The sequence below is a fragment of the Diorhabda sublineata genome, chromosome 1 (assembly GCF_026230105.1).
Source record: "Diorhabda sublineata isolate icDioSubl1.1 chromosome 1, icDioSubl1.1, whole genome shotgun sequence".
Classification (NCBI taxonomy): domain Eukaryota; kingdom Metazoa; phylum Arthropoda; class Insecta; order Coleoptera; family Chrysomelidae; genus Diorhabda; species Diorhabda sublineata.
In genome coordinates, this window is record NC_079474.1 from 7,793,214 (window position 1) to 7,821,068 (window position 27,855).

At 31.2% G+C, this 27,855-nt stretch overlaps 1 protein-coding gene across 1 annotated transcript in view; it reads right to left on the reverse strand.

Annotated features, from left to right (window-relative positions):
- Positions 1–3,351: 3,351 nt before the first annotated feature.
- The window catches only part of LOC130452445 (uncharacterized), a 37,519-nt gene continuing 13,015 nt past the window's right edge, over positions 3,352–27,855 (reverse strand). The window contains exons 2-9 of the mRNA XM_056791728.1: positions 27,137–27,423; positions 22,374–22,606; positions 11,431–11,714; positions 9,318–9,746; positions 9,007–9,226; positions 7,446–7,753; positions 6,357–6,625; positions 3,352–5,810 (exon numbers count right to left, since the gene is read on the reverse strand). Coding sequence (XP_056647706.1) covers positions 5,592–5,810; positions 6,357–6,625; positions 7,446–7,753; positions 9,007–9,226; positions 9,318–9,746; positions 11,431–11,714; positions 22,374–22,606; positions 27,137–27,423 — 2,249 coding nt within the window. The 3' untranslated portion in view covers positions 3,352–5,591. The remainder of the gene's footprint in view (positions 5,811–6,356; positions 6,626–7,445; positions 7,754–9,006; positions 9,227–9,317; positions 9,747–11,430; positions 11,715–22,373; positions 22,607–27,136; positions 27,424–27,855) is intronic.

Consider the following 27,855-nt stretch of genomic DNA (forward strand, 5'->3'; position numbering starts at 1 on the left):
GAATTACTGCAATATTTTTGAAAAACCGATAGAATTTGGGTATGAAAATGGTCATTTGCTGTTCAAAAAGTTGAAACAGATACCTGAGTAGTTGCTTTCAAGTTAGTGGATTAAACCATAAGTTTCCTCTCCACAAAAGGTAATTTTACGGAAAGTTTATGAAGTTTACAAACTCTCAAGTATCTACTATCAAACTAAGTACGTGGTAAAGCTAAACTCTCAACAAAATTATTTTATCAATCCAATATCTTCACAGCTTTAGAATAATGTCGAAATAAAGAAAAATCAACAAGGTTAAATTGTATGAGGTATTGTTGCGGTTACATGAGCTGAATAAATGAATAAATATTCTTGATTTTCGTCAATCAAATATATATTCAAAAATTCAAAATTACTTCTTAGAGCTGCTCATTAAAAACGCGTGAGATTTACTCTCAGAAACGTGGCTTAGTTGTTTTTTTTGACTATATAGTGTTGTGCAAGTAAGCGGAGAAAAAAGCCTGAAAAGCAAGTTTATTGAAATCTGTTGGAAATAAGCAGAATTCTGACTTTTCTTTCCATCTAATGGAAGGGGGTTGGCTCCACCTTTAAGTTTGTTCTTGTAACTTCCAGCTCCCAATGGGATATCATTTTCCAACCTTAAAAATTAGTCAATGATTTTTGATAAACTTGAACGCAACAGTTAAAATCTACTGAGTATTCCAACTTTTGTGAATTTTTTGAAAGCTCAATTGCTGACTAACTAGAAAAACTTCAAAAATATTCCGAATATAAAGAAGTGAATGAACTAAGATGATTCGGACATGTGAAAAGATATTAATGAAATTGAATATTGAAAGCCAGATCATTGAGAGTGAGAAATACCTAGATGGACGATATCAACAGAGCAACTAGTAACATATGGAATAAACTACATGAAGTATTACCACTGAAACTTAATCCCATGTCTTACACTAATAAGAGTAGATAGACATAAGAATTAATTGAGTAAGTAATTAATGGAACTACCTATTAAAAGTTTCCACCATTTCAAAATCAATCATATTAGTGATGTGAATAATATCACAAATCTTTCAAACCGGCTCTGGCGCGAATTATATATATAATAGCTTCGACAAACCAACGCGACTTCTGAATCATTTTATCTATATGTGCTAGCATTTATCAGGATTTATCATCGATTTTTTCAGTCATAAGTCGTATAATTTTTCGAGAGACAGAGTTTTTTCATGCATGATGGGCATGCAAAGAATAGAAAATTGCCTATATTTCAAGTTAAGACCTATATCTCACCAATAAGCTTTATAAATGACTATCTTGAAAGGTAGGCTCAACGCGATACAAGTTTAGTAAAAACATATACAGGGTGTTTCTAAATTAATGCGAAAAAATTCAGGAGGTATCAAATGAAAACGTGTCTTTTCTATAACAAAATTTCCTCACACAAAGGTCACAGATAAAACCTGACGTTTCTCTTAAGCTTTTCATATCTTCTCCTAACAATCCAAAGAAAGACCAATCTTATTGTGCGCAAATATATTTGGATAACTTCAAAAGCGAACAGAGATAAATAAGAATTTTGACTTAACCTCATAAACCATGTATGTTCTATACATAATTCTATCATGTAGAAAAATATTTCATGCTACTTCTTTGCTCTCAAGTGTCTCCTTCTTAGTGTTGTTTGTCTTTGCAGGCATATTTTCTCCCTCTATTTTGTGATGAGTTCGTTATCAACGTATGTTGAAACCATATTCAAAGGTATTACAATCAGGCATTAAAAAGCATATCTGATAATTTTATTGAAATACCTAACGCACACAAACAAATAAAACTAATAAATAAAGATTATAATGATACTGAATATTATTTATATAAATTGTTCCAATGTTTGAAAATTTTTCTATTTAATCATGATATCATTGATTTGAAAGAAAGTTTGATTAATTAAACTTGATCAAATCACGAAACACAGGAAAATTATTAATGGAAAAAGTTATTAATGAAAAAAGTTATTAATGGAAAATTCAGATTGAGTTCATAAGTGCAGAATAATACATTAAACTAATTTGCAAAGTATTGTAAAAACATCTGCGTACATAACGTTGCAAAATGCAAATGTTACCAATGAAGCTTTACCCTGCTACAAGACAAATTTTTTTTTCTTAATTGAACTAATCAAATGAGTTATTCTAAAAATTGTATTGGAAATATAGAAGGATTTTTTATGAAAGCTAACGAAGGGAAAATTATCATTATAATAAATCTTTAGAATTTAAGATAATTTGTTTTATAAAAATAATGAGAAATCCGTTGAATCATATCAGAAAAAGAGATTAACATTTTGTAAGAGAATGGTTTTCATTACTAAGGCCATTATACGTGACAAATGTGAACTATCCTAACCTCAACTTACTCTTTTATTCTGTAGTAAAAAAATTGTATGCTCGTCTTCAGGATTACATACTACTCGTACATTGTAAAAAATTTCTTCTATATGAAATATTGTTGTTTCACATCGACAAAGTAAAACTTCCTAAATTCTCTGAAATATGAAAAGCTTCATGTAACGTAAGTTTGTGGTTGCAGCTTAAAGTAAAAATTGCTGTTCTCCTTTATTTGGATAACCTCTCTAACATATGTTGAGACGATTAACTGAATATTTTCCCATGACAGCGATAATGTCCCCATGACTTCAATGAAAAAGAAAGCTCGATAAATAACTCTTATTGAGTAGCTCTGAAATGGAGCATTCTAGGCAACATTTTTTGCGCACATTGTAAATAACACAAAACATGATGTTGATCTACAAATTTTAACCATATAAATTTGAACTTTTGAAGCAAACATCTACAACCGGTGTAAATATAACATATAAATTAGTATCTAGGTTTCTCGGTCATAGAAGTAACATTTGATCCAGGTGAAACTTTTTTTGTGTGAAATGTATTGAGAAAATGAATAATATTGAAGGTGTTGTTCTATGAAAATTTTGAATTGAAGTAATCTCTTACTGATGAAACTGAGTGACGTTTTTTTTAGAATTTAATGGAATATTATGGGTATAATACTGTTGAAGATATATTTATTTCGTATTGTGAAAATATCACTGGAAATTGAGCAATGATGAAATCAAAAATATAATTTAACAAATTGTTTTGTAGCTATTGGTCCTTCTACAAGTTCACCTGATGATTCTCATTCTATAACTGCTAACGAGATAATATACCCAAAAAGAGTTATTTTGGAAAAATAAAAATAATACATAATATGAGACTGAAACAAAGAAAAACAAAGTTAATTTTAGTTCCAAAGAGAAGATATATTACTAAGGAATATATGAATAAGTTTTCAGTTTTTGAAAGAGGAAAATAAGGAAATTAGAAATAATTCAAAGAAACAGCAAAAATAATATTGAGTTCAACCTCAGATAAACCAGTTATTCAGATTCAGTATCATCGAAAATCCTTATAATTCATCGGGAGTGGATCATTCGGCAAGGGAACCATACAGATGTTGGTCAAGAGTCAGAAGAAATTCGATAAATGCGACCCCACTTCAACATTTCAGATCATTCTTAAAACGGCGAAACTTTAAAGACATGATTTCTCAAACGAAATTGTATTCCAGATTATTATGGCCGCAGAGGATATATCAGAAAATTGACGAATACATAAATGGACTCCAACAAGTAGTGATTGAATTCTTAGAAATAACATGAGCCGTTACAGATTCTAATTATTGTTACAATTTTGGCATTCCACCTACAACGGGCCAACCAAGTTTATAAATTCCAACTATTTGTTGATGAACTTGTGAAAAATTATTAGCAAGTTTTTACACCAGGAAACAAATTTCGCATGGACGAATCATCCGTACCATTCAGAGGATGTCGCATTTTTAAACAATATGTACCCCTCAAGATTGAAAAATATAGAATAAAAATATTGAAATTGAGGGTAATACTGGTATACCTCAAATTTGAGAATTATCTGTGGAAATGAACAAGATGCCGGAGCTTCTGTTCCAACCAACGTTTTGCTAATCTTTGCGGTAAGTCTCTTAGAGGAAGGGAAGACAAATTGAACACCGTCTGAGAAGATTTCGAAGAACGGCCTCATTATTTTTTGCCTCAGTTTAATTAGTCACAAATAAGGATTTACTAAAAACGGCATCTCTTCTAAAATGATAGTTTACAATAATAACAGTTTAATTTCTATTATTTTCTGAATAAAAATCAATGTCGAATTATATCCTTCAAATTTTTCGGAAGATATTTGTTCATGACGAAATTTAATATTGAGACCATAATTCAAGCAATTATATATTATACGCTTTGGGTGTCCAAGCGGCTCTTTTAACGTAGAACAATCCAAAGAATGAGCGGCACGATGGCTAAAATCCACGAGAAAGTGAATTGCGATGGACCGCCATACAGCTGAATCAAACATCGATGTTAATTGAACTGTGGTGGAAATATATCTAAAGAAAAACAAATTTTTGTAGAGTATTGGACGCTGGGCAATGTTGATCTTCAACATGATTTCATTTTACATTTTATTCTCTTTAAAAATAAAAACGACAACAGACAAATTCTATAAACAAATCTGATTATATCATCGATAAAGATGGAACTTTCGTGAAAAAATGCCTTTTTTATAATTCAAGTACCAAAAACATTGATAACAAAAAAAGAGTGAAAATGCTGAAATAAGCTATAACAACCAGTTTATGGAAATTTATCTAAACAAAAAACTAGAGAAAAATATCAATTCGTTTTTCTGACTAGCAAACTATAATACTTATACTAAAAATAATATTGTTTCTGAAGAACATGAGCACTTTCTAAATCTGGGTAGTTCCAACTAAATGGATTTTATCAATTAGTTTTCTATTTAACTTTAAACAGTTCCTATTAATTCCTTTTACTCAAAAGTTAACTAAAATAATCGTTAAAAGTTTCTCTTTCGTATATTGTAAATCCGTTGAGATGAAAGTTTGACGGTTATTTTCTAGACTTCTTGTAATATTAAAATATTATTATATTACGCCAGTAAACTGAAATATACTAGAAATTTTATTACTGAGTCACTAGTAAGGGGATTATTCATGTTTTAATTGAGTTTTTTTAGTCTGTTTTTAGATTGGGTAGAAGTATTTCACAATTTTGTTAATTCTATACCTTTTTTGAGAAAGTGTCACTCATATAGTTATCAAGTTTCATCATTATTATTCGTTTCGAAGGTTTCTAAGAATAAAAAGGACACAGGCGACAATTTTCAAAAGCTCATGGAAATAAATTTCTTTTTGAATACGGAATATTCATACGTCTATGACCGCTTCTATAACTTCCTCTCTATCCATTTATTAGCTTCCCATAAAGCAATACATGAAAAAAATATCTTCAGGGATAATTATAAATATGTGACCAGTTATCATTTTATCAGCACATTGGAACAACTTGTACAAAAAGAGAAAATTATGTATGGAAGGATTTTTAGCGTCAGTATCAATTTGTGAATTTCACAGTTTTAAAAACATTTAAATTAAATGTATTATAGTAGTTATAAATTGAATAATATGGCTTCATATCATAATTTTCCGGGTTTATTTCTATAATCTTCGTCCGTTACATCTTTATTACTTTCCGTTTTCTTTTTGATTTCATCATAGATTTTCTCATCCTTCTGCTCATTATTTTTAACCTTTTTTTTCAATTCATCGTATACAATTTCATCTTTTTCATTTAATATACTACCGTTTACACCTTGTATACTTAAAGATGGATATATTCTGCTATTGGAGTCGTCCTAAAACCAAGAAATCAGTTGACAAAGTTTTCCTTTATTGACGATAAATTTAAAAGGTTTTAACGTTTGGTGCAATGAAGAGTATATAAAGAAAGTACAAAAATAGAGAAAATATTTGTTTATAGACACGAAAAAAACATGATTCAACAAAGACCTATAAATATTGATTAAAATAAATACAGACAACGTATGATTCATTTAACCAAGGATGAACTTAAAAGGGAAGATACAGTTGGGAGAATAAGAGAACAAAAGTGAGAGATCTGTGGAAATCAATCGAAAACAATGCTGCAGTGGAATCCAGAAGGTAGGAGAAGGGGTAAAATGAAATCGAAGTGGTTAAAAGAAGTAGAATAGAAATCAATAGATCAAGAGAGAAGATCAAAAACAGGACCGCATGGGGAATAATTAGCAACAAAGTGAAATAAAGAGACAGTAGGTATTCTTCCTCCTAGAAAGCCTTCCTCCACAAAAATCAAAGTGAATAAGTAATACAATAAAAACCAAAAACAATGAAATCCCTGGATCAAAATATGGTAAACTTACCCGTTCCGTATTGTGTCTCATTCTACCCTGATTCATCTGATTTATTTCATTGGCTGATTTGAGAAGTTCAGCTCTGGCATTAGGAATCGATTGTCTTTTCGATAAACTTCCTCTTCTGATTATTCCACTTCTAGAATGTCGGCCAAGCGAAGTTATTGAACCTATTTGACTATGTTCGATCATTATACTCAATCTTTCCATACTCATAGATGTGCTCTGATCTTTATATTTTGGTTGGCCATTTCTCAGTTGTTCCGCTTCTTCTTCGTCTGGAATAAAATAATAAATATGTGCCAGAAAGCAAAACATATTTGATTAGAGTAATATAGAAGCAGAATTTTGCAATATTTGATTATTACGAACATAGAAAACACTCTTAGTAAAGCTAACAATATCACTCAAAAAGTAATAGAATTGATGTCAACTATTGAGTAACTAAGCAGCTGAGCTAGTTAGCTCTAGACCAGCAGTGAGTGTGTTAGTGTCAACAGTGTTCTTGATGGTAAGCAAATTAACATACGCGAAAGAAAAACAAACCGCGTTTCACAATCTGGACTCGTTCTAGGCAACGCGACGTGTTAATCGTAAATACAATAGATTAGTTTTTATACATGATTAGGTAGGAGTTGAGTTCATTTCAAAATTCGATTAGCCATATCCTAACGGCAGGCAGAATATAATTTAGGAATAACATGGCAGGCGGAGTATTGTTTTCAATGATTTCAGATATTTTGGGATGATAAGTATGTATCAAATACAAATAAGTAGTGGTTTTTCAATTTTTGTAATAACATTGAACAGTAATCTTCAAAAAAAAACATAATTGACGAAATATAATAAACTGGGAATCAGAAATTATTTTGTATTTAAAGAATCGATATTAGAAAAAAAAATTTGTAACCTCGTACGACATTTCCGGATTTCAAAACTTTCACATTGAAATTATATGTTGCATAACTTCCACCAGTAGATATATGTATACGTACTATTAGATCAATCGAAATATTTGCAAATTCTAGTTGCTCCTAATTCATTCAAACATCTTAAAATCATTATTCATATTACACTATCGTATGATATGTTACCTACCTTCTTGAAGCAATTCAGCATTTTTCAACCAGGTATAATGTAAGAAGGCATACGCTAAACCAGAAGTAACCGCAAGCATTCCCATGATTCTGAATGATGACGTTATACCAAATTTACCTATCAGATGACCACCAGTAAAGCTTCCGCTACCTCTTCCGACACTGTAGTGAGCAACAGAGCATACACCTAATAATGTTGCCAGAAGTCCTCTAGGTGCTAGGATTGCGCAGTATGTTGCTGCAGCAACCCACATTAAATGTACTGCAATTGATTCTAATGCTTCAAATGGAAAACACCACCAAGGACTCCTTAAATTAAAAAAAAAGGTTGTAAAATGATGGAATAATAAGAGACTGGTTTTTTTGAAATTATTGATGCATACAACTTTAATTATCGTTTTATTGTTACACTTCTTTTTCCACTAGTCGTATCGTCATATCAATGCCCTTATATAATCATTTTTGTAATTTCATACTTTTTTACTCTAAGTGTATCTAAAGAAAGCTTGCATCCACTGCAACAACTATTTACAAAGCACTGTTGTTTTCTGTTTTACAAATAATTTATTCTGATTAACTGACTATTTGAATTTGATTATGACTTTAGTTATAATATTTGCCTTCAGTTTTCTATTTAGCTTCAATCAATTCAAGAATATGACTTGCAGTTCTTTTATGTGTCTTTTATATGATACTATGGCTATATCATTTGTACAAGACTGAATTTGTGTATTTTGTCTTATTGTAGTTTTTTTCTCAATCTAATATAGTGTTACAGATATTATATTTTGTTGCATAACAGTGATATTATCAAAATTCATCCATTTATTCTTTTTCTGTCATCACTGTAACTGCGAATTGATCCACCGCCATGAAAATTAGTTTCCTGATTTCACTTGGTATACCATATTCCTTACATATGTGCTTTTACATAGTTTCCATATTTGTGAAAACATTTGCAAAATATTTTACAAGCTTTTGTATGCTTAAGACATTAACTAGATCACCTGTAAATTTAAGCGGTTTTGAGCTGCCCTGTCATCTTTTTATCAATGGCGAATTGGTTACCAACGAAAAATCTTTAAGTGAGTGAGTGAAAATTACTTGGCACAAACTCTACACTGTTCGGTAGGAGATCAATATGTTCCTATCCAAAAGATCTGTTCTATTTCGGATATGAATAGCAGAGTAGATATGCCATTCTGCGAAAAAGCTTTCAAAGCCAGCCATTAATTTAATCAGCTGATGCCACCTATGGGATAGTTCCGTTAATATAATTGCAGTAGCATTTGTATTTTTTCCCTTCTTGCTACCATGTCTTCTAAATTGACTTATTTGCCAGAAAGTCTCCTGACTATATTGTTTTCACGTTTCAATTTTACTTTTTTGAATATTTTCCTATATCATATTTTTAGCCTTATAAATTTTTCCATCTTTGTTATCAATTTCAGTTAACGTTGCGTTTTTAACAGCAACAAAAGTGAAGACCTTGGTTAGATGTCAAAGATCGTGAAAAAATTATTACTGAGATTAATAAATCATTTATGCGATTATATACTTACTCAATTAATGAATATCCTACCAATCGAATAGAATAAGCGAAAAACGCTAAAACTATGACGCGGACATGTCCAATAGTTCCTGTTATTTTATCAGATCCATAAAGGAAGGGAACGCTACTTATAGTTCCGACAGTGACTGTTACACCCAATAGATAGTTAGGAGCTCCCAGATCTTTCAAATAGAAAAATAGGTAACTTTCTATGAAACCCCATAAGTTGCCTAAAAAGATATACTTCCAAAATCTGATACTAGTTTTCATTTATCGTGATCAAGTGGAATGAAATAAGCTGTTGAAAATTACTTTTCTTACCTAGAATGAATAAGAAAAAAACGAATATCATCAGAGCTGGCATTCTGAAAATCTTTTTCAAATCACTCAGCATATCATCTGCAGGTATTTTCGTATCCAACGGCATAAATAATAAAGAGATAGATGCTAATATTAATAGGAGATCAAAACAATAGAAAGCTAGAGAATAATCGGTATGACCGAGTCTCTGAGTATTCCAATCAATAAGGGCTCCTGTTATGGGTGCAAAGATAGCCATACCGAAACATGAGAATAATCGTTCTTTTCCAAAATCGCCACCATGCTTTTCTATCATAGATAAAGCCACTGGGTCCATAGCAGATGTAGCTGCAAGTTGCATAGTGGTTGCTAAGAATCTCAAACCTCCGTATATCCAGAAAATCATTTGGTCTGCTGGTATGTAGTCTGGAGGACAAACGTTAGGACCACCTGAAAATTATAAACAATTTTTCATAAGTAAAAAATAATCAAGAACCTCATTCATCTTACAAATACAACTAAATACAAACTGTCTAACGGATCCGTAGACGTCAAGATTTCATGATTGCTGTAGGCAATATGAAATTTAGAGATTAATGGACCATAGCCAACGCGACGTGTAAGTTATTTAAGCGAGGACATTTTTAATTTAAATTCCCCTTTCCCCTTCCTCTGCAATAATACCCTTGACGACATGTACTTTTCAGAGCAGCAAAGAAAGAATTAAATTAAAGTTTTTTTCTGTAGCATTTTCATATTTGAATTCAATGATTTACATCTGAAAATTTGATGGAGTTATCTCAAAATTAAATTGAAGGGTTTATTTAATGTCAATATCATTCAATTCATAACGGTTCACACAATCTAATAGAAAATTGTCATTTGTATGTGTCAGACAGCTATCTTGGAAAAATTGCCATTTTCAAATTTGCGAAGAAAGGATTCAATTATGTCACGTCTATGCTTTTGCATAACTTTGAAGAATTGCCTTATCATCATTCAGTTATCTCCAATTATAGATTTGCTGGCCAGAATAAAAATCATATTTTGACTTATTTCCAGTATATGTTGGTGTATTGTTTGAAGGTTTTTGAGAAAATAATTTACATATTTCCCATTAGGGGCCATTCGTTTTTTCTGAATGACAAGGACCTTTTCCCGGTTAAGAAAAAAAGAGGGTCTGTAGTTCAGAATTACCTTAGGGCTGGGATGAACTAATGCGTGAATGAAGAGAAATTTTAATTATCGGTGAGATCGGAGAACCTTCTCGATCTAAATAAAGCATGTTCTCAATATTTTCCAAAAAATAAAAGACCAAGTTTGGGTCTTAGAGAAATTCGTGTAGTGAGATATCGGTAGGAACTCTATATACTAAATGGGAGCATGGATTCGGTCAGCTTTTGGGAATAAGAGAGCATTGGGCAGTATAATGGGGGAACATGAGTTATAATTATGTCTGATTCCAATCAGTGCTGATACAATCAGAAATACGAGTATTGTATCGCAGAGCGTATTTTGAAAAACAACTAGCAACGTTCCATTTCATCAAAAGGTCTAAGTCACTGAAACGGCATCAACAATTGACATTGACGAAGATGATGACAGCATTGGTTGTGAATAACTTCACTATAGTTAAAAAAATTCTGTTTTTCCTTTCATAAAATACTTTGTATAAAACGAGTATATGTCAAAAACAGCCAATATCAAAATTTCAAAAACTTAAATCCCTCTTGGCACCTAGTCTATTGAATAATATTTTTCTGTATATTTTCTTGTACAAAGGAACTATAGGAAAATATAAATAGGCTTAAATTCTATCAGTTTGTAGAGTTTCTAGCCCTCCAATTTTTTGATCTATTTATTTATTTTAGAAGCGCGAGGTGTGGGGTGACTTTCGCCTTTTCCTGAGGCAAGCACTATTAGAGAAAACAGTTTAGTCCAAAAATTCCTAGGAATGAGATAAAGAATAAAACTGGTTTCATGCCAAGAATTTTAGGAAGAATGAATTCAATATTAGTAGAGAAATGATTTGAAAAGAAAATGATTCAAGAGAATGTGTAAACGAAGAAATAAGAATTATTAAATTGCACCATTTTTATCAGCTATCACTATCTTAGATTCAATTTCCACTCACCTGATCTGAATTGACACTTTTGTAGAATGCAGTCGGCGGTATAGTTAGAAAGTAACTCTCTCGTAGTAGAATTCGCATCTCCCACAATTCCTCCACACCGCAAATCTAACGTTTCTAGTTCCTCCATATCTACTCCATTTCTTTTCAGCATCCCTGCCCGAAATCTCTTTTTGAAATCAGTTACATCTTCGTCACTTTCGTCTTCGATTTCGATACCGAACGTTTCTACTGGATCTCCAAGATTCGGATGCATATCTAAGGTGAATGATGTTGCCGTATCATTTCTAAAACAAAAATACTAACTGTAATTGCAGTAATCGTAATATATTCCAATCCTTTTTTTTCACCGTATTTTACTTTTTGATATTTGGATTTTTAATCGCGAAACTGGCAGATGAGATTTCTGTTAACAATGTTGGTATTGTTTATCGATTCTTACTTTAAAGAGTATAATGTATCGGATAATTCCGTCCGAAAAACTGACTTTTATAATACAGATACTCTAGACAAAAGTAATGAACTTCACTAGTTTATGGATTTTTAGTGCCCTGTTAAAAATCAGACCCAACCTAACCAAAGAACACGTGCGACTGGAAGTGTTCAGATTAAACAATTAATACATAGTTTATTTTCGCAGTTTTTAGTGTGGTATTGAAAATTATGTTAACTTGTTTCTATAATCTTAATTTAGTTTGCAGTTTTTGTATTTTTTATCAACTATGTAACTAACCTCAGAGGGTTACTTCATATATGTATAGTGCCTAAGGCGAAGACCTGAAGATCGTTCCTGAAAGGCTATTATTGAACAAATTGAACAATTATACATGTTAAGCATGTTTTTTTTTTAATTTAGTAGAGATTTAAATGGCTAATAAGTGACATTTGCAAGGTTGATTTGGAGCATTGAAGTGATGATTAACAATTACTATTTCCATCGGATGTAAAGTGTTAAAACATTGTAACGTCAATATATCAAATTCCATATTTTCTCTCTGTTGAAGGATCTTGGTGGCGACATAAGAGCGTGGTGAGCAAACAAAACAATTTGTTAATAGTTCGCGAAGTGATATTTTAAGATGCTTATATTAGCTTCACCCGTATGTAGGTTTGACAACTTGTTTGTAAACTCTCCTTTTAAGTAAGATCAAGTGGCTTATTCAATAAAATTTCGTTCGACAGAAGATTCGAACCTCCGATCTCCGTGTTGGAAATCAAGCACTTCAACAACGTTATCAACTACATCATTGCGGTCGATAAAAGCCTCGATGAGAAGAAAAGTTGAAAATAATTTTTAAAATAAACTCAATGTAATGATGAATGGAAAGTACTGTATTATTGTGAAAAAAGCCTTTTTCCATATTTCTCGCATATCGAGCGCCAGATGCTTATTTTAGAAAAATATTTGTTGTTTTTCATTCATTGGCGTTTTAATATGTGATTCAAAAGCGTGTTTTTAGTTGTTATTATCGATTTATGAATGTTGTAGTTTATCTCCTATAACTCAATGTCTTATTTCCTAACATCAATTAAGAAGTGCTTCATTATCAATTCCTTACGGATTATTACGCATACTGGTTATGTTTTTTTGATAGGGTGATTGGAATACGGGCGATTGGAAGATGGGAAATGATCACATGTTCGCTACTACTTTTGTTAAGCGTTTTGTGCGAGTCATGATAATATCAACAGGCCTTATAGGATTTTTACTGGTTGTGCCTTGCTGCCTCTTGCCATTGTTCTATGATCTGTTTTCATAAAATACCTCCAAATCGGTATGCTTGTATTGTTATTTTTATGAATACTTTCATTTTGAAGATAACAGTTCTAAAAATAAATTGGTAGTGATGATATTTCAACCACAATTCAACTGTCAAGATGGTAGTAGAACTCTTGTAATATCTTTTATTATCTTAATTCGGTTTATATTTTTATTCCGCGAAATTATTTATTATATGCGTCATTACGTGATTTGAAAAAAAAAATAAATACATTGAATATTTCGGGCTAATTTCTCCAAAATAAGCCGTGAATTATTTTTAATTCTCAAACTCTTTGAGAACAGTTTATTGAAATTTTCAAATTTTCAAATTTAAATTGGCAGTTTTGCAAGGAATTTATGAAAAATTTCGTTTATCAACCTTATTTGCAAAACCTCATACAATATAACAGATTTATGATATTTTTCTCAATATTAGCACATTAAACAATCTGCCAACATGTCAAATCATTATTGGGATCGAATATATAGTGTTACATCGAAAACATATAACTTTCATATTTTGCACCCTATATGAAATTCACGTATTTTCTAGTATTGTTTTGAGTAGAATAATGTCCTCTAGTTAGGGTGGATAAAACTTTCGTAATCTAAAATGGAAATAGTGGCTCAAAGAAACATCATTTCAAAGGTAGTTCAAACTAATTTTTCAAAAATAGTTGATATCTATTTTGCAACAAGACATGCAAAATTAAACAACACATTTATAATATGTTTCAGATTTCATCAAACGGTAATAACATTCAACACGCAACAATTATAAACTAATAAAATTAAGATGTAGTTAGTTTATGATATTGTTATACTTTTACACTGTATACATAATTTCAGTCCTCAAAGATCAATATTATTATATTATCAATAAGTATTAGAAAGCCCGGAAATATATTAGAAATAGTACACTTGATGTTTAATTTTGCAAACACTTGAACACCAAAGTGTACCAACTTTGATATATTTTTGAACTTTCGAATACTTCTGTATAAATATAAAAATTACTTATATTAATTAGTTAAGAATTAAGGTGTGTTGAATTTGGTCATATATTTTAAGAAATATTAGATTATTCAACTTCGAAATTCAATATTCGAATAGATACTTGATAAAAATATTGAGCATATTTATTCTGGATACTATGGAAATCGTTATTTGAATTTTATTGGTTAGATTATGAAAGACGTTGAATTTGTATAGATTGTTGTGAATGATGTTGAATAATGATTATTTAGTTTATGAATGACATTAAATTTCTATAGGCTATTTATAATAGGTATCAGTTATTTCGAGATTTGAATCTCTAGTAGGTTTTTTATATGGTTTATTATTATCTATTAGTTAGATTGTAACAAGAAGTACATTGGTCAGTCGAAAAGGTCACTCACCAATCGGATAACCTCGCACAAAAGCGATAGCAAATTATATAAATATATAACATTATATAACAGGTGTTCATTAGCAGCAAATGTCTTTCATGAAGAACATACTATGATTTATGAGTATGTCAAAGTTTTGAAAATTGAAAAAAGAAAGTACAAAAAACGTCTAGTTTTATAAACAACATATATTGCCCGAAATGAGAAATGTATTGATGAGGGAACATATTTAAATAACCTTAGTGTATTCTGTTCATATCTTTTAGATTTTTTAAAAACCATTTTTTACACCATCGATGAACAAAAGAACTACGTTAACGGGTTGAACCGCGTTGGAGTTTTGTACATTCTTGACGCTTTGGCTCCTACTTTAAAACCATTATCAAGGAAGAGGTGATGATAGGATGGTTATTCGTTCATTGAGAGGAAGCCATCCGATTCTACCTAAATGGTGAGCTGACCGCTTGGACCTTGTAATTATAGGGGACATATTAGCGGCTTTTGTATTTTTCCGGCGCGTGGGAAGTATAATATCTAAAATTACTGTCAACCTGGATTACCACTAAAAGTTTTTCTAAGACCCCTTGGGAAGTCGAGCTCCATGCATTTATTGCCCCTCCCGTCAAAATATACTCCCAAAGCATATTATTCTTATTTCTATTTCAATCATTTTATATTTCAGTCTCTTATTTCCTTGGTAAAAGTCTAAAGAGGAGGTAGATTAAAATCCTGGGCAAAAATGCAGATATTTTTAGTAATTTAAGATAGAATAAAATTATCCATTTATCGTTATACTAATCAGATTACAATGTTAGGAAAACCTACAGGAATTTCTTATAAGAAATATACCAAACAAAATCATAGACAATTATAACAGTAGTATTTTTTGAGCAAATGCACCAAACAAGAGAATATAGAAAAAGTGGAATAGTTACACTTTGCAATTGAAATATTTGTTGATGACTTTTCTTCTTATTTTCTAACAAAAAATAATTTGGGTCAATTTCTGTCAGCATCAGAAATTAATTATAAAAGAAGCACTAGATGATGTAGAAATTTCAATCATGTTTTAAAAATTGGGAAAGTGTTCTCCATTTCGAACATCTAGAATCCAGAACAGAATAGTTGTAACATTATTAGGTAGAATATTATCCATCCATATCTTTCATTATGGGAAAATATTAACGAACTTCATTTGAGTACTATAAAACATACAAGGCGGATGGGAACGCACACTCAGATAAAATATGTGAAAATATTCAGCAAATGTATTTTTGTCCCCATCAGAGGATCATGGTGTGTACCAAATCTGTAAATGCATACCAGTCTCGGTAATTGTCGAAAACGAAATCATTTAAGGTATAAGTTCGGCACACTACATTGCAGTATTCCAGAAAGAAATCAAAATCAAAGCTACTTGCTCCAAGTTCTGAGGGGTAGAGCTATCATCGATCTAGAGCTTCCAAACACTGAGATACCTATTTGTTAACCATGAAGCAATTATTTCAGGACACTACTTCTATACTTGGCCCATCGCACTTTTTCTTGAAATTTTCCAAGTTAAAATCAAGATACAAAGGTCAACAGACAACAAAACCATTCCACCATTCCAAAACCGAAGCCGAGAGGTTTTCAAAGGAAGATAATAAATAACTAATCCATACCGTATATGGATTTATCAAACACCAACATATAATTTGTTTTTTTATTTGTTTTGACTTCTGTCGGCTTTATTGTTTGTAAACAATAATGAAATTTTCGAAGAACGATGTTCTCTTAATAAAATTTATATTTCATGCCAAACTAGTACAAAACAAATGTTTACTTGCAATTTTGAGTGAATCAATATTTGTGGGTTAATGTTACATCACTATAGTGCAGTGTCACATACTTCATATTAAACAGTTAAATTTTCAAGTGAAAATCATGTAACAGTCATTGAACATCTACCTAATTCGACTTATTCCGCCACGTGTGATTTCCAATTTATTTTCAACCTGAAGAAAAAGAAGAAAGACGGGATCAATATTCCACGACGGATGATGAGATGAAAAAATCTAGCAATTTGTTGAAATCTTTTTCGAGAAGCTTAGGTGGATCAATTAAGTTGGTGATAAACTTTAATATAAATGAAGTCATATAAATTTATTTAATTTCTCATTTCTTAGACCTTTTGATATACTTATTAATGCTTCTAGATGTTCTTGTGCTTCTAAATGTTCTTCTGTTTTGGAATTTTTACAATAATTTTTGAAATATTGATAAAAAATTGACGTCTCGACTTACCTTCAGTCTTTATCAAAATATACAGAGCTGACTTCTATGTATCTTATATTCACTAACTAAATATTGTTTATAATTTTTACACAAGTCTCTCACAAACTGCTGAAAGAGAAGTACGTGGATATTTTTGAAAAGGTAGTCAGAAAACTTAAAGAAAACGTATCAGTACACCCCATTTAAAATTTCTGGGGTTATTTCTACCTACTCTTTAAATCTAGGAACAGGATAATGGAAGGGAAGTAGAAGAACCAGGCACAAAGATAAAATGTGGAATATGGAAAATACTAAAAGTGGAGAAGAGAATGGTATCATAGTGAGGATTAAAGGATCAGTCTCTGAAGACGATAAATTGGTTATCGAAACGTGCGTCAGACAGTATAATTGTGAGTGTTGGTATAGTGATAGTGTAAGCATTGTGTTCAGTATGAATATCACCAACGGTTCTAGAAACTCCAGCTTAATTAGTAAAAAGATCTGCAGATTGATAAGAAGAATTTGGAAGAAAAGCGGTTTCCAAATAAGTGGAACAATGCTGGGGGACAAGACCCCGTTCTTATGAATAGAAACCTCAAACTCCTCTCGACCGATTGTTTTAAGTATTCAAACTCCTCTTATCCCATTATCTTATTATTTAAGAAATATTTTGAATTAAATTTTATATCAAAACATGGGATTTCAAAGAAAAAATCAAAAGTATGAAAATGCCTATCGAATATGTATTTATTCCGTTAGATGTAGTTATATATACAAATATTTCTATCCCCACTGTTAAAAATATATCAATAAAAAAATGGGACAAAATTGAAGAATATACCTCAAAACGAATTTATAAAAGTTATAGTACTAACACTTACAACAACGTACTTTAAATATGAAAATGAAATATACAAACAAATTGATGGTTGTGCTATGGGAGCTTCTATTTCAAGTGTTATAGTACAATTAGTAATGGACAATATCGAGGAAACTGTCCTTAGCAAACTTGATATAAATATTCTATTCTTTTTCCGATATGTAGATGATTGCATTACTGCTGTACCAAAGATCAAATTTAAAACATAAATAAAAAATTCAATTCTTATCAAAAAAAACTGCAAATCTCATAAAAGTCGAGCAAAATAATAGAATTAATTCTCTTGATGTCACATTATAAAAAAATAACAATAACTTAAGAACAGAATGGTTTACGAAACCAACTTTGTCCTCAAGATATTTAAAATCCTATGTCACAAAAAAGATCACTGATAATAAGTTGGGCTGATAGATCTATCCAACTATTAGATGTTTAGCTATTAAAAAAACTAAAACTGTATTGAAAGAAAATAATTATCCAGAAAATAAGATAAATAATAAATTCAAAAAAAGGATAAACAGATATTAATGATTTTTGAAAGACAATAAAAATTGACGTTTCGACTTGTCCAAGTCTTTGTCGAAATATGATATTGACACTGCCAATTTGCTTATTTATATTAATTACCTACATCACGAACATCAAAATAAGAATGGAATCAAAATAGAATTATTTGTAGTTTTGTTAGAATTTACAAAATAGAGTTACACATTTTACTCAGGTCTTTTTATTATTTATAGCTTTTTTGTTGTTATGAATGTGAATCATTTCTAAAAATTATCTTGTATGAACTTTTCGATTTCAATCGATATTTCGTTTATAAAGTGACCATTTAAACTGGCCTATGCTAGTATCAATTGAACGCATTTTTACAACCAGCAATTCGTAAAATTGGATCACTAAAACATGACTGCAATCATTGTTGGCAATTGTCATAGTTAGCATTCCGTTTAATCATTGGACGTTACAATGCCTATAAAAATTTATGCGTCAGTTAAAATTAAGAGAGCACGTAAATTTTCACGAATCTGTAGTTTTCCATTTCTTTTGGTAAATATATTGAAATTTTTATTCATATATATTGTCTTGATTTAGAGTCACCACAGATTGAAATTGGATTTTTAGAGAAGGCAAAAATATTTACAAATATTTTGATAAAGATAGGTCGAAAAGTCAATATATCTAATCTAATAACAAGACGATTAAGTTACATTCACAATAGATATATAACTATCATTTCTTAAACCGTCTCCTTCCACTTTCTTCAAATAGGAAATAATTTCAATCATTAGACTTTTAGATATTTGCGTCAAATTTATCTTTATAAGGGTTGGTATTTTTATTTTTGGCCTTGGTCATTTTGACTGACCTTGACATTTGGTATGTAAAATCTATATTTTTTCAATAGTAATAAGAAGAGGAAGAAAACCAGGCTTCTCCATTATGTGTTGTTATATTTTACATTGTGCAGATATTTTAATAACTTATCCAAATATTCCTTCCAATAATAATGATATTTATAAGAAAATAAGAACACGATTCGAAGAAATGAAGACTATAAATAAGAAAAATAATATATGAAAGCCAGACAATTCATACTTAAAGAATACTAGTATTTAAATACCATTAAATCATAGATATTTTTCGTATGATCAATCAGATATTTCTCCTATTTTGACATTGATTTTTAGCATTTGAGTATATGTTTGCGGAAGTATTTTGGTCGAAATAATGCAAATGATGTTTGACTAACGATTCTTTTAATGAAATGGCTGGTGAATTTACATTTTTTGATTGCTTGAAATTTAGTGTCGAATTTTTCCTCGCGATTTATTGATTCTTATTATATATTAGTACATTAAGTGTCTTTGATTCATTACATTCTGTCAATTGAGAATAGCCTCATTTTTTCAATTATTATTATCAAGATGATTTGCATTATTTTTAGAATTTTTATGGTAGTATCATATCTTGATGAAGACCCTGGCGAATTACAAAGTATAAGTAGATTTTTTGTAAACATAAAGCATGCCTTAAGGATATCAGTCTATAGCTGACATGTTTCATATGTATTGGTCGAGTATCACACTAGGATTTTCCATTTGGAAAACTTTATTTATCAATTAGTAATCACAATCTATCCTTTGTTAGTAATTGGTATGCAATCTGATGGTTTTGGAACACACTACCACTACACCAACACTCACATTTTATGAGGCGAGTTTCGATAACCCAGTTTACCTTCAGTCTCTGAAGACTACAACTTGGTTATTATTCCAAACAGCGACGGTTGAGGATATATGGAATCGTCGAGTTATATGGACCGCTAATGCAACAATTATAAATATCCCACAAATTTCCCACTTACGAGTATTAGGGATGACAGCCTCGTTTTTGACTGAATATTCTTATTGATGTCGTCCTTAAACTTAACGCTACAAAGTGTTATATTTTCAATTAATGAAATTCATTAGTAGTATTGGAAAAAAGAATAATAATTAAGTGGAATATTTATCATCTTACCTATGTCAGAAAGTTTCACTTATTAACAGTACACTGAGCATTGTACGTTATTGCTCTAATGGAATTAATACTTACCCATAATCTAAACTTTCATGTGATCAAAACAACTTGGCAAAAACATGACCTGTTTTTAAAGAATGCTCAAGAAATGTTATTTTGTGGAAAGAGCCATTGAAAGTGTTATAGAAGGTCAACTATCGTTCCAGCAAGCAGTAGACACATTTGGGGTGCCCAAAACTACGTTACAAAATAAATACTTTGGATAGAACAGAAACAAGTTGGACGCCTTAAGTATATTGGCGAAAAGAAGTGTTGTAAATGCTTTATTTGCTGCACGTTCATTTGAGTATCCCTTCACTCAATAGTATTTGAACCGAAAAGGTTTTCATATTCTTGTATTTCAAAACAATCTACTAGGAAAGAAATGGTATTTAGCTTTTTGGTGAGAAATCCTGAATTGACAAGTATATTGTCAGATAATATGAAACACTCAAGGGTATAACTAACAACCGAAACAATTGTGGAGTATTTTGAGAATTTATAAACAATGATTGAAGGTGGTCTCCGAAAACCATAATAAATTTCGATGAAGCTAACATAACCGATGATCCAGGAAAGCAGAAGAGCTTAGTGAGGATGGGATCTAAGTATGCGCATCGAATTTAATGATCTGATCTGCGCTACAAAACATGGTCAACTATCAGCACCATATGTGGTGTACAACAAAGCCAAGCATTTGTATCCTGATTGGATACAAAATGTGCCAACTGGAACTTTAATCGGTTTTCTTCAAGGGGGTTTGAGGGAGATATCTTCAAGATTGGTTCATTAACGTGCTTTTATCATATTTGAAAATACATGTAGGAAAGAAGATTTGATTAGTAGACAATTGTGATTGTGGCTTATAATATGAAGCTGTGAGAAAGTGTTTGATTCCAATTTTTTTACTGATAAGGTTACATTTATGCGACAGGGTATTTTCAAACCCTATAATGCACACTACTAGTATGATGAGAGTCCACAAGTCAAGAGGGTTTCACATTACCAACAAACACTTCAAATTAATATTTGGGCTACAATTTATGAGGTTATCACATTCTATTTGGAAATTCTAATGAAGATATTTGTCTGGAGTTTTTGAACATTCACTTATTAGAGACATAAGGAGATTTAACGTTAGACGAGTCGCTATCTTTATATTTATGCATGATGGAGCTTCACTACACTTTTATAGAGGGTAGTATTTGATTGAGTATCATTTTCCAAATCCATCCATTGACCTCGTTCATGATTCTATTCCCACCCTTCACACAATTACTCTAATTGAATTTTAAATTATGTTGTTGTTCATAACTTCATAGTGCTTAATCCCAAATGTTCTGGAAACGGCAAACAGTATTTTTTATGTGAAATTGAATGATCTTTAGTGTCACGTGAGATATTCATTGATAAATTTAACTAAGATATAAACAATACTACTTGGTACAAATGGTATATGAAAGTCCGATATAAAAACATGTTCATGGAATGTATCAGTTTCCAAAATGTATTCGTATGAAATTTCATTGCACCAATAGTTTCGGCAAAATCGTGATAATTGTGCCTAGTTTATTTCAGACGTCCTCTATTTCGAATACGTATGGCATTACGAATATTGTTCACTGAGTAAGCTTCAATTATATTTCTACTTTTCTCCTATCTTACAGACGGAGTCACTTTTTCCAGAATGCACTATATAAACAAAGAATGCAAGGAAGAAATAGAGATATTTAGAGCATTAGGGAATCATTGATGTAATGTGCAATTCTTCCTTACTCCTCCAAACGTGAGGACCGACTTTTTTCGAAGATACGATCATCGAAATATTACAAAAATGATATAAGATATCAAGTTATACCAAAAGAAAATTTGTTCTTTTCTTCTTAAGATGAGATGAGAATATGAGAGGCATACAAGTATATGAAAGCAAATTGATAAGACGGGTCAGTTAGAATATATTTGTACAAAATTTGTTGCCAATCGTTTGGATATGATTTTTTATGTATACATTTGATTATTCGGCACTATACTGAAATTTATATAATAAGTTGATATTTATTCTGATTATTTCAACCAACCAAAAAATCGTACTCACGTTTTCTTCTTTTTAATGCGAAAACTCAAGTCGTCTGTATCTCCTGGATCAGCACTTTCAGATGGAGGTTTTTGAAGATTATTGATGGGGCTATTCTCACTAATTTTCAACTGTTTCAAAGTTTTCGCAAGCTTCGCGTCTCTTAATAAGCAGTGATCAACACAATAATCAAGTACAATATCTAGTTCTTCATCATCTGGACATTCCCTGCTGGGACATGGACTCCACCAAACCTTCATTCATACATTAAAATTAAAATGAGAATTAATTGATTAATAACTAATTGATTCGAATTTTGAAGCTGAATTATGTATGGACTAGAGTTTACTCATGTCCTTGTTTTGAAAATAACGTTTCAATCTTATTATACAGATTCATAACACAATGGAAATGAAAGAATCAAAATAAAATCTGTCGAGGTCGTGATAAATTAACAAGCTAACAAAATATTTTTTTCCGTGTGATATAAGGATTCACAATCAATTTAATCATATTGGGGAGGTGGTTTTAGCTTGGGATAACTACAAGAACGTTTTATTTATTATAGGTGACATGCTCCTTAGCTCTAAACATTTCTGCATATCTACAAGCTGGCTCATGGGAGCGTGAGAAACTAGCATGTTTCTAAATGCGAGATATTTCCATATAATTGTTTTATTTATTTATTCAGGGTTTGTGAAAATCACTCTTGTATCAAAATTACAACGAAATGTATAAACTTATACGGCGAGCTAAAAAGTAAACTTAAATCTCAACTTTTTTTCAAATGGTTGCTGCTTGTATTTGGCACGTGGCTTCATTTTTGTGAAGCATTCTCTATACTTGTAATCATTTCGAGTTTGTCAATAGTTTAGTGATATTTTTTGAATACAATAGTTATTTATACGAGGGTTGCTTTTTGAGCTTTAAATCGAACAATAAGGTGGCGTTAACGAATTGTGTTATCACTGTATTTAAGTTGGAATATTTAAAACTGTTGGTTATATTCATACTGAACTCCACCACCAGTGGCAATTGAGAAATTGACTGACTTGTTGAACATTAAAAAGAAATACGTTTGGGCAAAAATGGAGATCACCAAGATTTTTTTTTATTGTTCTTACTCAACAACAATGCATAGAATTGCTTCGTGGACCTTTTGGTAATGAAGAATCATCAAAGGAAACATTTAAGAATTAGATTACAGAATTAGTTAGGACAAAATGACGTTTGTCATAAAAAACGTCGATGCAGTGCACAACATGATTAAAGATCAGCATATGACTTACAGACATATATGTATAAACGTTTTTTAGGATATCGCAGACTACAATACTATTTGCATGAACTTGGTGTGAGAAAGATATATTTCCAGAATGATTCCGCTTGCCATGAAGTATATGCAACAACTGAATATTTATTGGAGACAAACATCGAATTAATATCTCAATCCCCGTATTCACTTAATTTTTCTCTTGTTTTTTTTGTTTTCCACCGTCAAACAGAATACAGCGAATTTTATCACCCCAAGAAGCTGATTTTGGGAACCATTTGTTCACGATATTAGCTTCCGATCTGAAAAAAATGTATCCAGAATTGGTTCAAGCAAAAGTATGTGAGAATATTTAGACCTTAAAGGCGAATATTTCGAAGAGCTATGAAAATCTTTGTTCCGAAATTGTTGGTTTCTATTTAATTTTAGCGAAAATGATTCATTGTTTTTTTTGAAGATTTAGATAGGAATGTACATCTACAATATAATAATGATACAAAAAAGAAATGATTAAATCATTATGGACAAATCCTGCACATACAGATTTGAAGAGAATGAGAAAATAGAGGAAGCGCCCAAATAAAAATTAGCAGGAGACAGGAAAGAGTGGAATAATCGGATACAAGTGCAGTCGGCTCCTAAAAAGAAAGAAGGCAAAAATATGGAAAAGAAAGTTTGGTTAGGTTGGGTTAGGAAACTTTTGAAACTCATTTTGTACGAATATGGAGAAAAGTGTCAAACTGCTCGTGAGTGAAGAAGCCGAAATTAGATGTTGCGTTGATGCGACAACATCGCCGTACCATTTTCTTCCACTACTCGGAGCTTTTCAGATGAAGCCATAAAAAGGACACAAAATATGAAAAGGGTCCCTTAATTATTTATTCAGTAAATTCCATGTGTTTGTTTCATAATTCGTTGATTATTATTATATAAAATTATTTATACTCTGAAAGTATTGTAATAAACAATTTGATTACGTATGTCTATGTGGAAAAAATAATTCTACATTACTATCTGAAGGTCAGAGGCGACTCAAGCCCAATGGTTAACATTCCGTAACGTTCACAAGAACAACCTGTACAATCTGAAGATAGCGGAAATGAATTTTTCGATACACTATTCAACAAAAAGGTTCTCTTTGTTTAACTTGATAAAATTTATTGTTTCGGAGTGGGAGATATTTGGATTTTTATATTGTTGTACACAGGTATAAAAATATTTCTTGGAGAACTAATGAATAAATAAATAAACATTTGTACTATAGAAGGTTGTATACTGTACACTTTCTGGGCAGAATTATACCCGACTGTGGTACTTTTGTTAGGGTTGATGGCGGTTTACGAGAATCAAGTTTGTCTATATAAATTATGTAAGCTAGTTTCCATTTTTTAAAAAATTATATTTTGGTAAAAGTCGACAACGAACAATACGAACACCAGCTTTAGAGCACCTTTCACATCCAGAAAGTGCATGCCATGGAAGTAGGGGATTATCCAGCAATTCTTGTCTATGGTCATTTCTTTTTAGATAAACAATGAGTTGATAATACATTTGTTGAAAAGTACTGTTTACGAATGAAGCAGATTTCACACGAAATGGTTTTATCAATTCTCAAATCACATAGGCCTATAACTAGAATTTTTTTCATCTCACAGCATTATTTTCACGTCATCTCTCACTCTCGAATTTTTTGCATCATGTCCTATAATACCCTTTATATCGTTTATATATTCGTTCAAAATTATCGTATATCAACGAAAAACTGATTTAATGTTAAAAAGTGAATTTGTCCTTTTTTTAAGATGACGCAAAATTCACAAATTATGGTCGAAAATTTAAAGTTGAGCTTTTCTAGACCTTCCCTACTTCATTAAATATTCTGTTAATTTCATACTTAGGACACTTTCAACATCGACACGTGAACGACAATTGTGAAAGTGCGCAAGCGATCGGTACCTAAACTGATTCTGGCCCGCTAACGATGCTAATAATAATAAACGAAAAAAAAAAAAATGGAAATGTATAAATTCTTAAATGAAAAGTGCAGGTGAAGTTAAAATTTTGGATTTTTAAAAATAGAGTTCGCAATACTACTCGAAACATCAATGTAAAAAATTAGAGAAGATGCTAATCCAATGAGGAGTAGTAAATTGTTGAAGCAGTTCCAGAATCGAGCTGTTTAGACACAGATTTAATGGTAAATTTTCGCCAAAATGCCTACATGTACAAACCATTGATGAGCACTGTCAATATGTAGACCAAGAAACTTTATCGAATTTGAAGATCTTATGAAGTCATTGTTGACTTTATAGGTTATAAAACTCCTTCGTAGGATGAAACTATAATTTCCCGAGTGCTTAAATAAAGACCGTTCGCACCAGACCAGGACTTTGCCTATGGTAGAATGTAAAAGTGAATATCTGAACCACTCCAGGTAACACCGATGTCATCCACAAATAGAGTGAATTCACTATTAATTTTTAAGTCTGTGAAATCATGAATTAATACCATAAAAATAATTCAAACTAAACTGAACCCTGAGGTACATCACTGGTAAATTCGACTTTTCCAGCTGTTCATTACATTCAAGGTAAGATAGAAACTATTTTAGAGGAACGCCTTGGATGCCATAGTACTTTAATTTACTAATCAGAATTTCATGATCAACACAACCGAAAGCCTTGGCGAAATCACAAAAACCAAAACCGTGAGAAATGTATTATTAAGTGAGATATATATTTCATAAGAGCATTTATTAGGTAAGAAATCATAATGGTGAACTTTCAAGATTTTATGTTTAAAACGAAAAAGCAATAGACGATTTTTCATTAGTCTTTCAATTATTTTCGATAAGATTGATAATAATGTAGGACGATAGTTACTGCTGTTATTTTTTTCGCCACTCTTGTTCAGTTAAAAATCACTTCTGGAAAATTTAAAAATAACCCAGCTGATAACCAACCACTGCCACAGAAAAGAAAGACTATCATGACTTAGATCGATAGTAAAGTGAACGCAATGGATATGAAGATCCTACGAAAAATAAAAGGAAAAAATAAGATGGACGGAATAAGGAATAAAATTATAAGAAACAACTTACAACAAAGGGAGAGTAAATAAGAGAATCTTAGACTGGTTTGGATGAATTTGGGAGGCAAGAATTACAGGAAGGGAGAATGAGCAAACTAAGAAGAACAAGAATATTTATCAATGTAATACCAAACTCAACTTACAGATAAATCACAACGTCATTATTCTCAGTCCTAAACCTTTAAAAAATCAAGAAAAGTTTTTAGTTTGTGAAAATAATTGACAATATATTTTCTCTCAATCTTGTTCATTTATATTTTGACGATAACTTATATAATAATAACTGAAAGTTTAATGAGTTCTCAAAATTCTAAAATAGTAACAGTATTTAGAAACATTTTGCAGCTGATCTCCATTGAATGGATGCTTCTTTAATCTACAAATATTTCGGATTATTTTTTAAACAATTTTTTTTACATACCTCAATATACATTTTCTTTGGATGCCTGATTATATATCCATCTGGTACGGTGCCTGGTGTTTCTTTTTGAGGCATAAATAACAGAGAATGATGTAACAAAGCTGTTAAAATGAAACAACCGATTACAATTTGTTTGTATTTACCGAACTTGTCAACTAAGTAACCAGTAGCTGGTGGAGCGATAAAGGTCGTGAATGGTAGACATAGATAAATAATACCAATTTGTTCCATGCTCAAACCAATGCTTTGCATGTGTATTGTAAGGTACGGAACGAGCGATGATTGGGCTGAAAAAAAATCAAAATTCAATTTTGTTCTATAGTATAAAAACAAAATGAGAAATAGCAATAAATAACTTCAATCATACTTAATTAGAACTAGAAAAAAAAATCCTGACCGACAAAAGTGACGGAAAGTAAGACTGGACCAAACCAGAATTAAACGTACTCTTCTGAACTCCTGAAGTGGACGAAAACAGAGAGAGTATAACAACGAATTCTACAAATAAAACGAAGGAACAGCAATGGGCGATTGCTTATTATCGTTTATGGCTAAACTGCTCATGAATAATCTTTCAAGAATTTCAGTATTTTCCCAGGGTATGGTACAGGCATAAGGATGATATTAGTTACCATTTTTAAATATTTTTAGTAGTAAGGAATAGTGATTTGATGTATTTAGATAAAACACCGCTACGTGCTAGTACATCCCGGCTGATT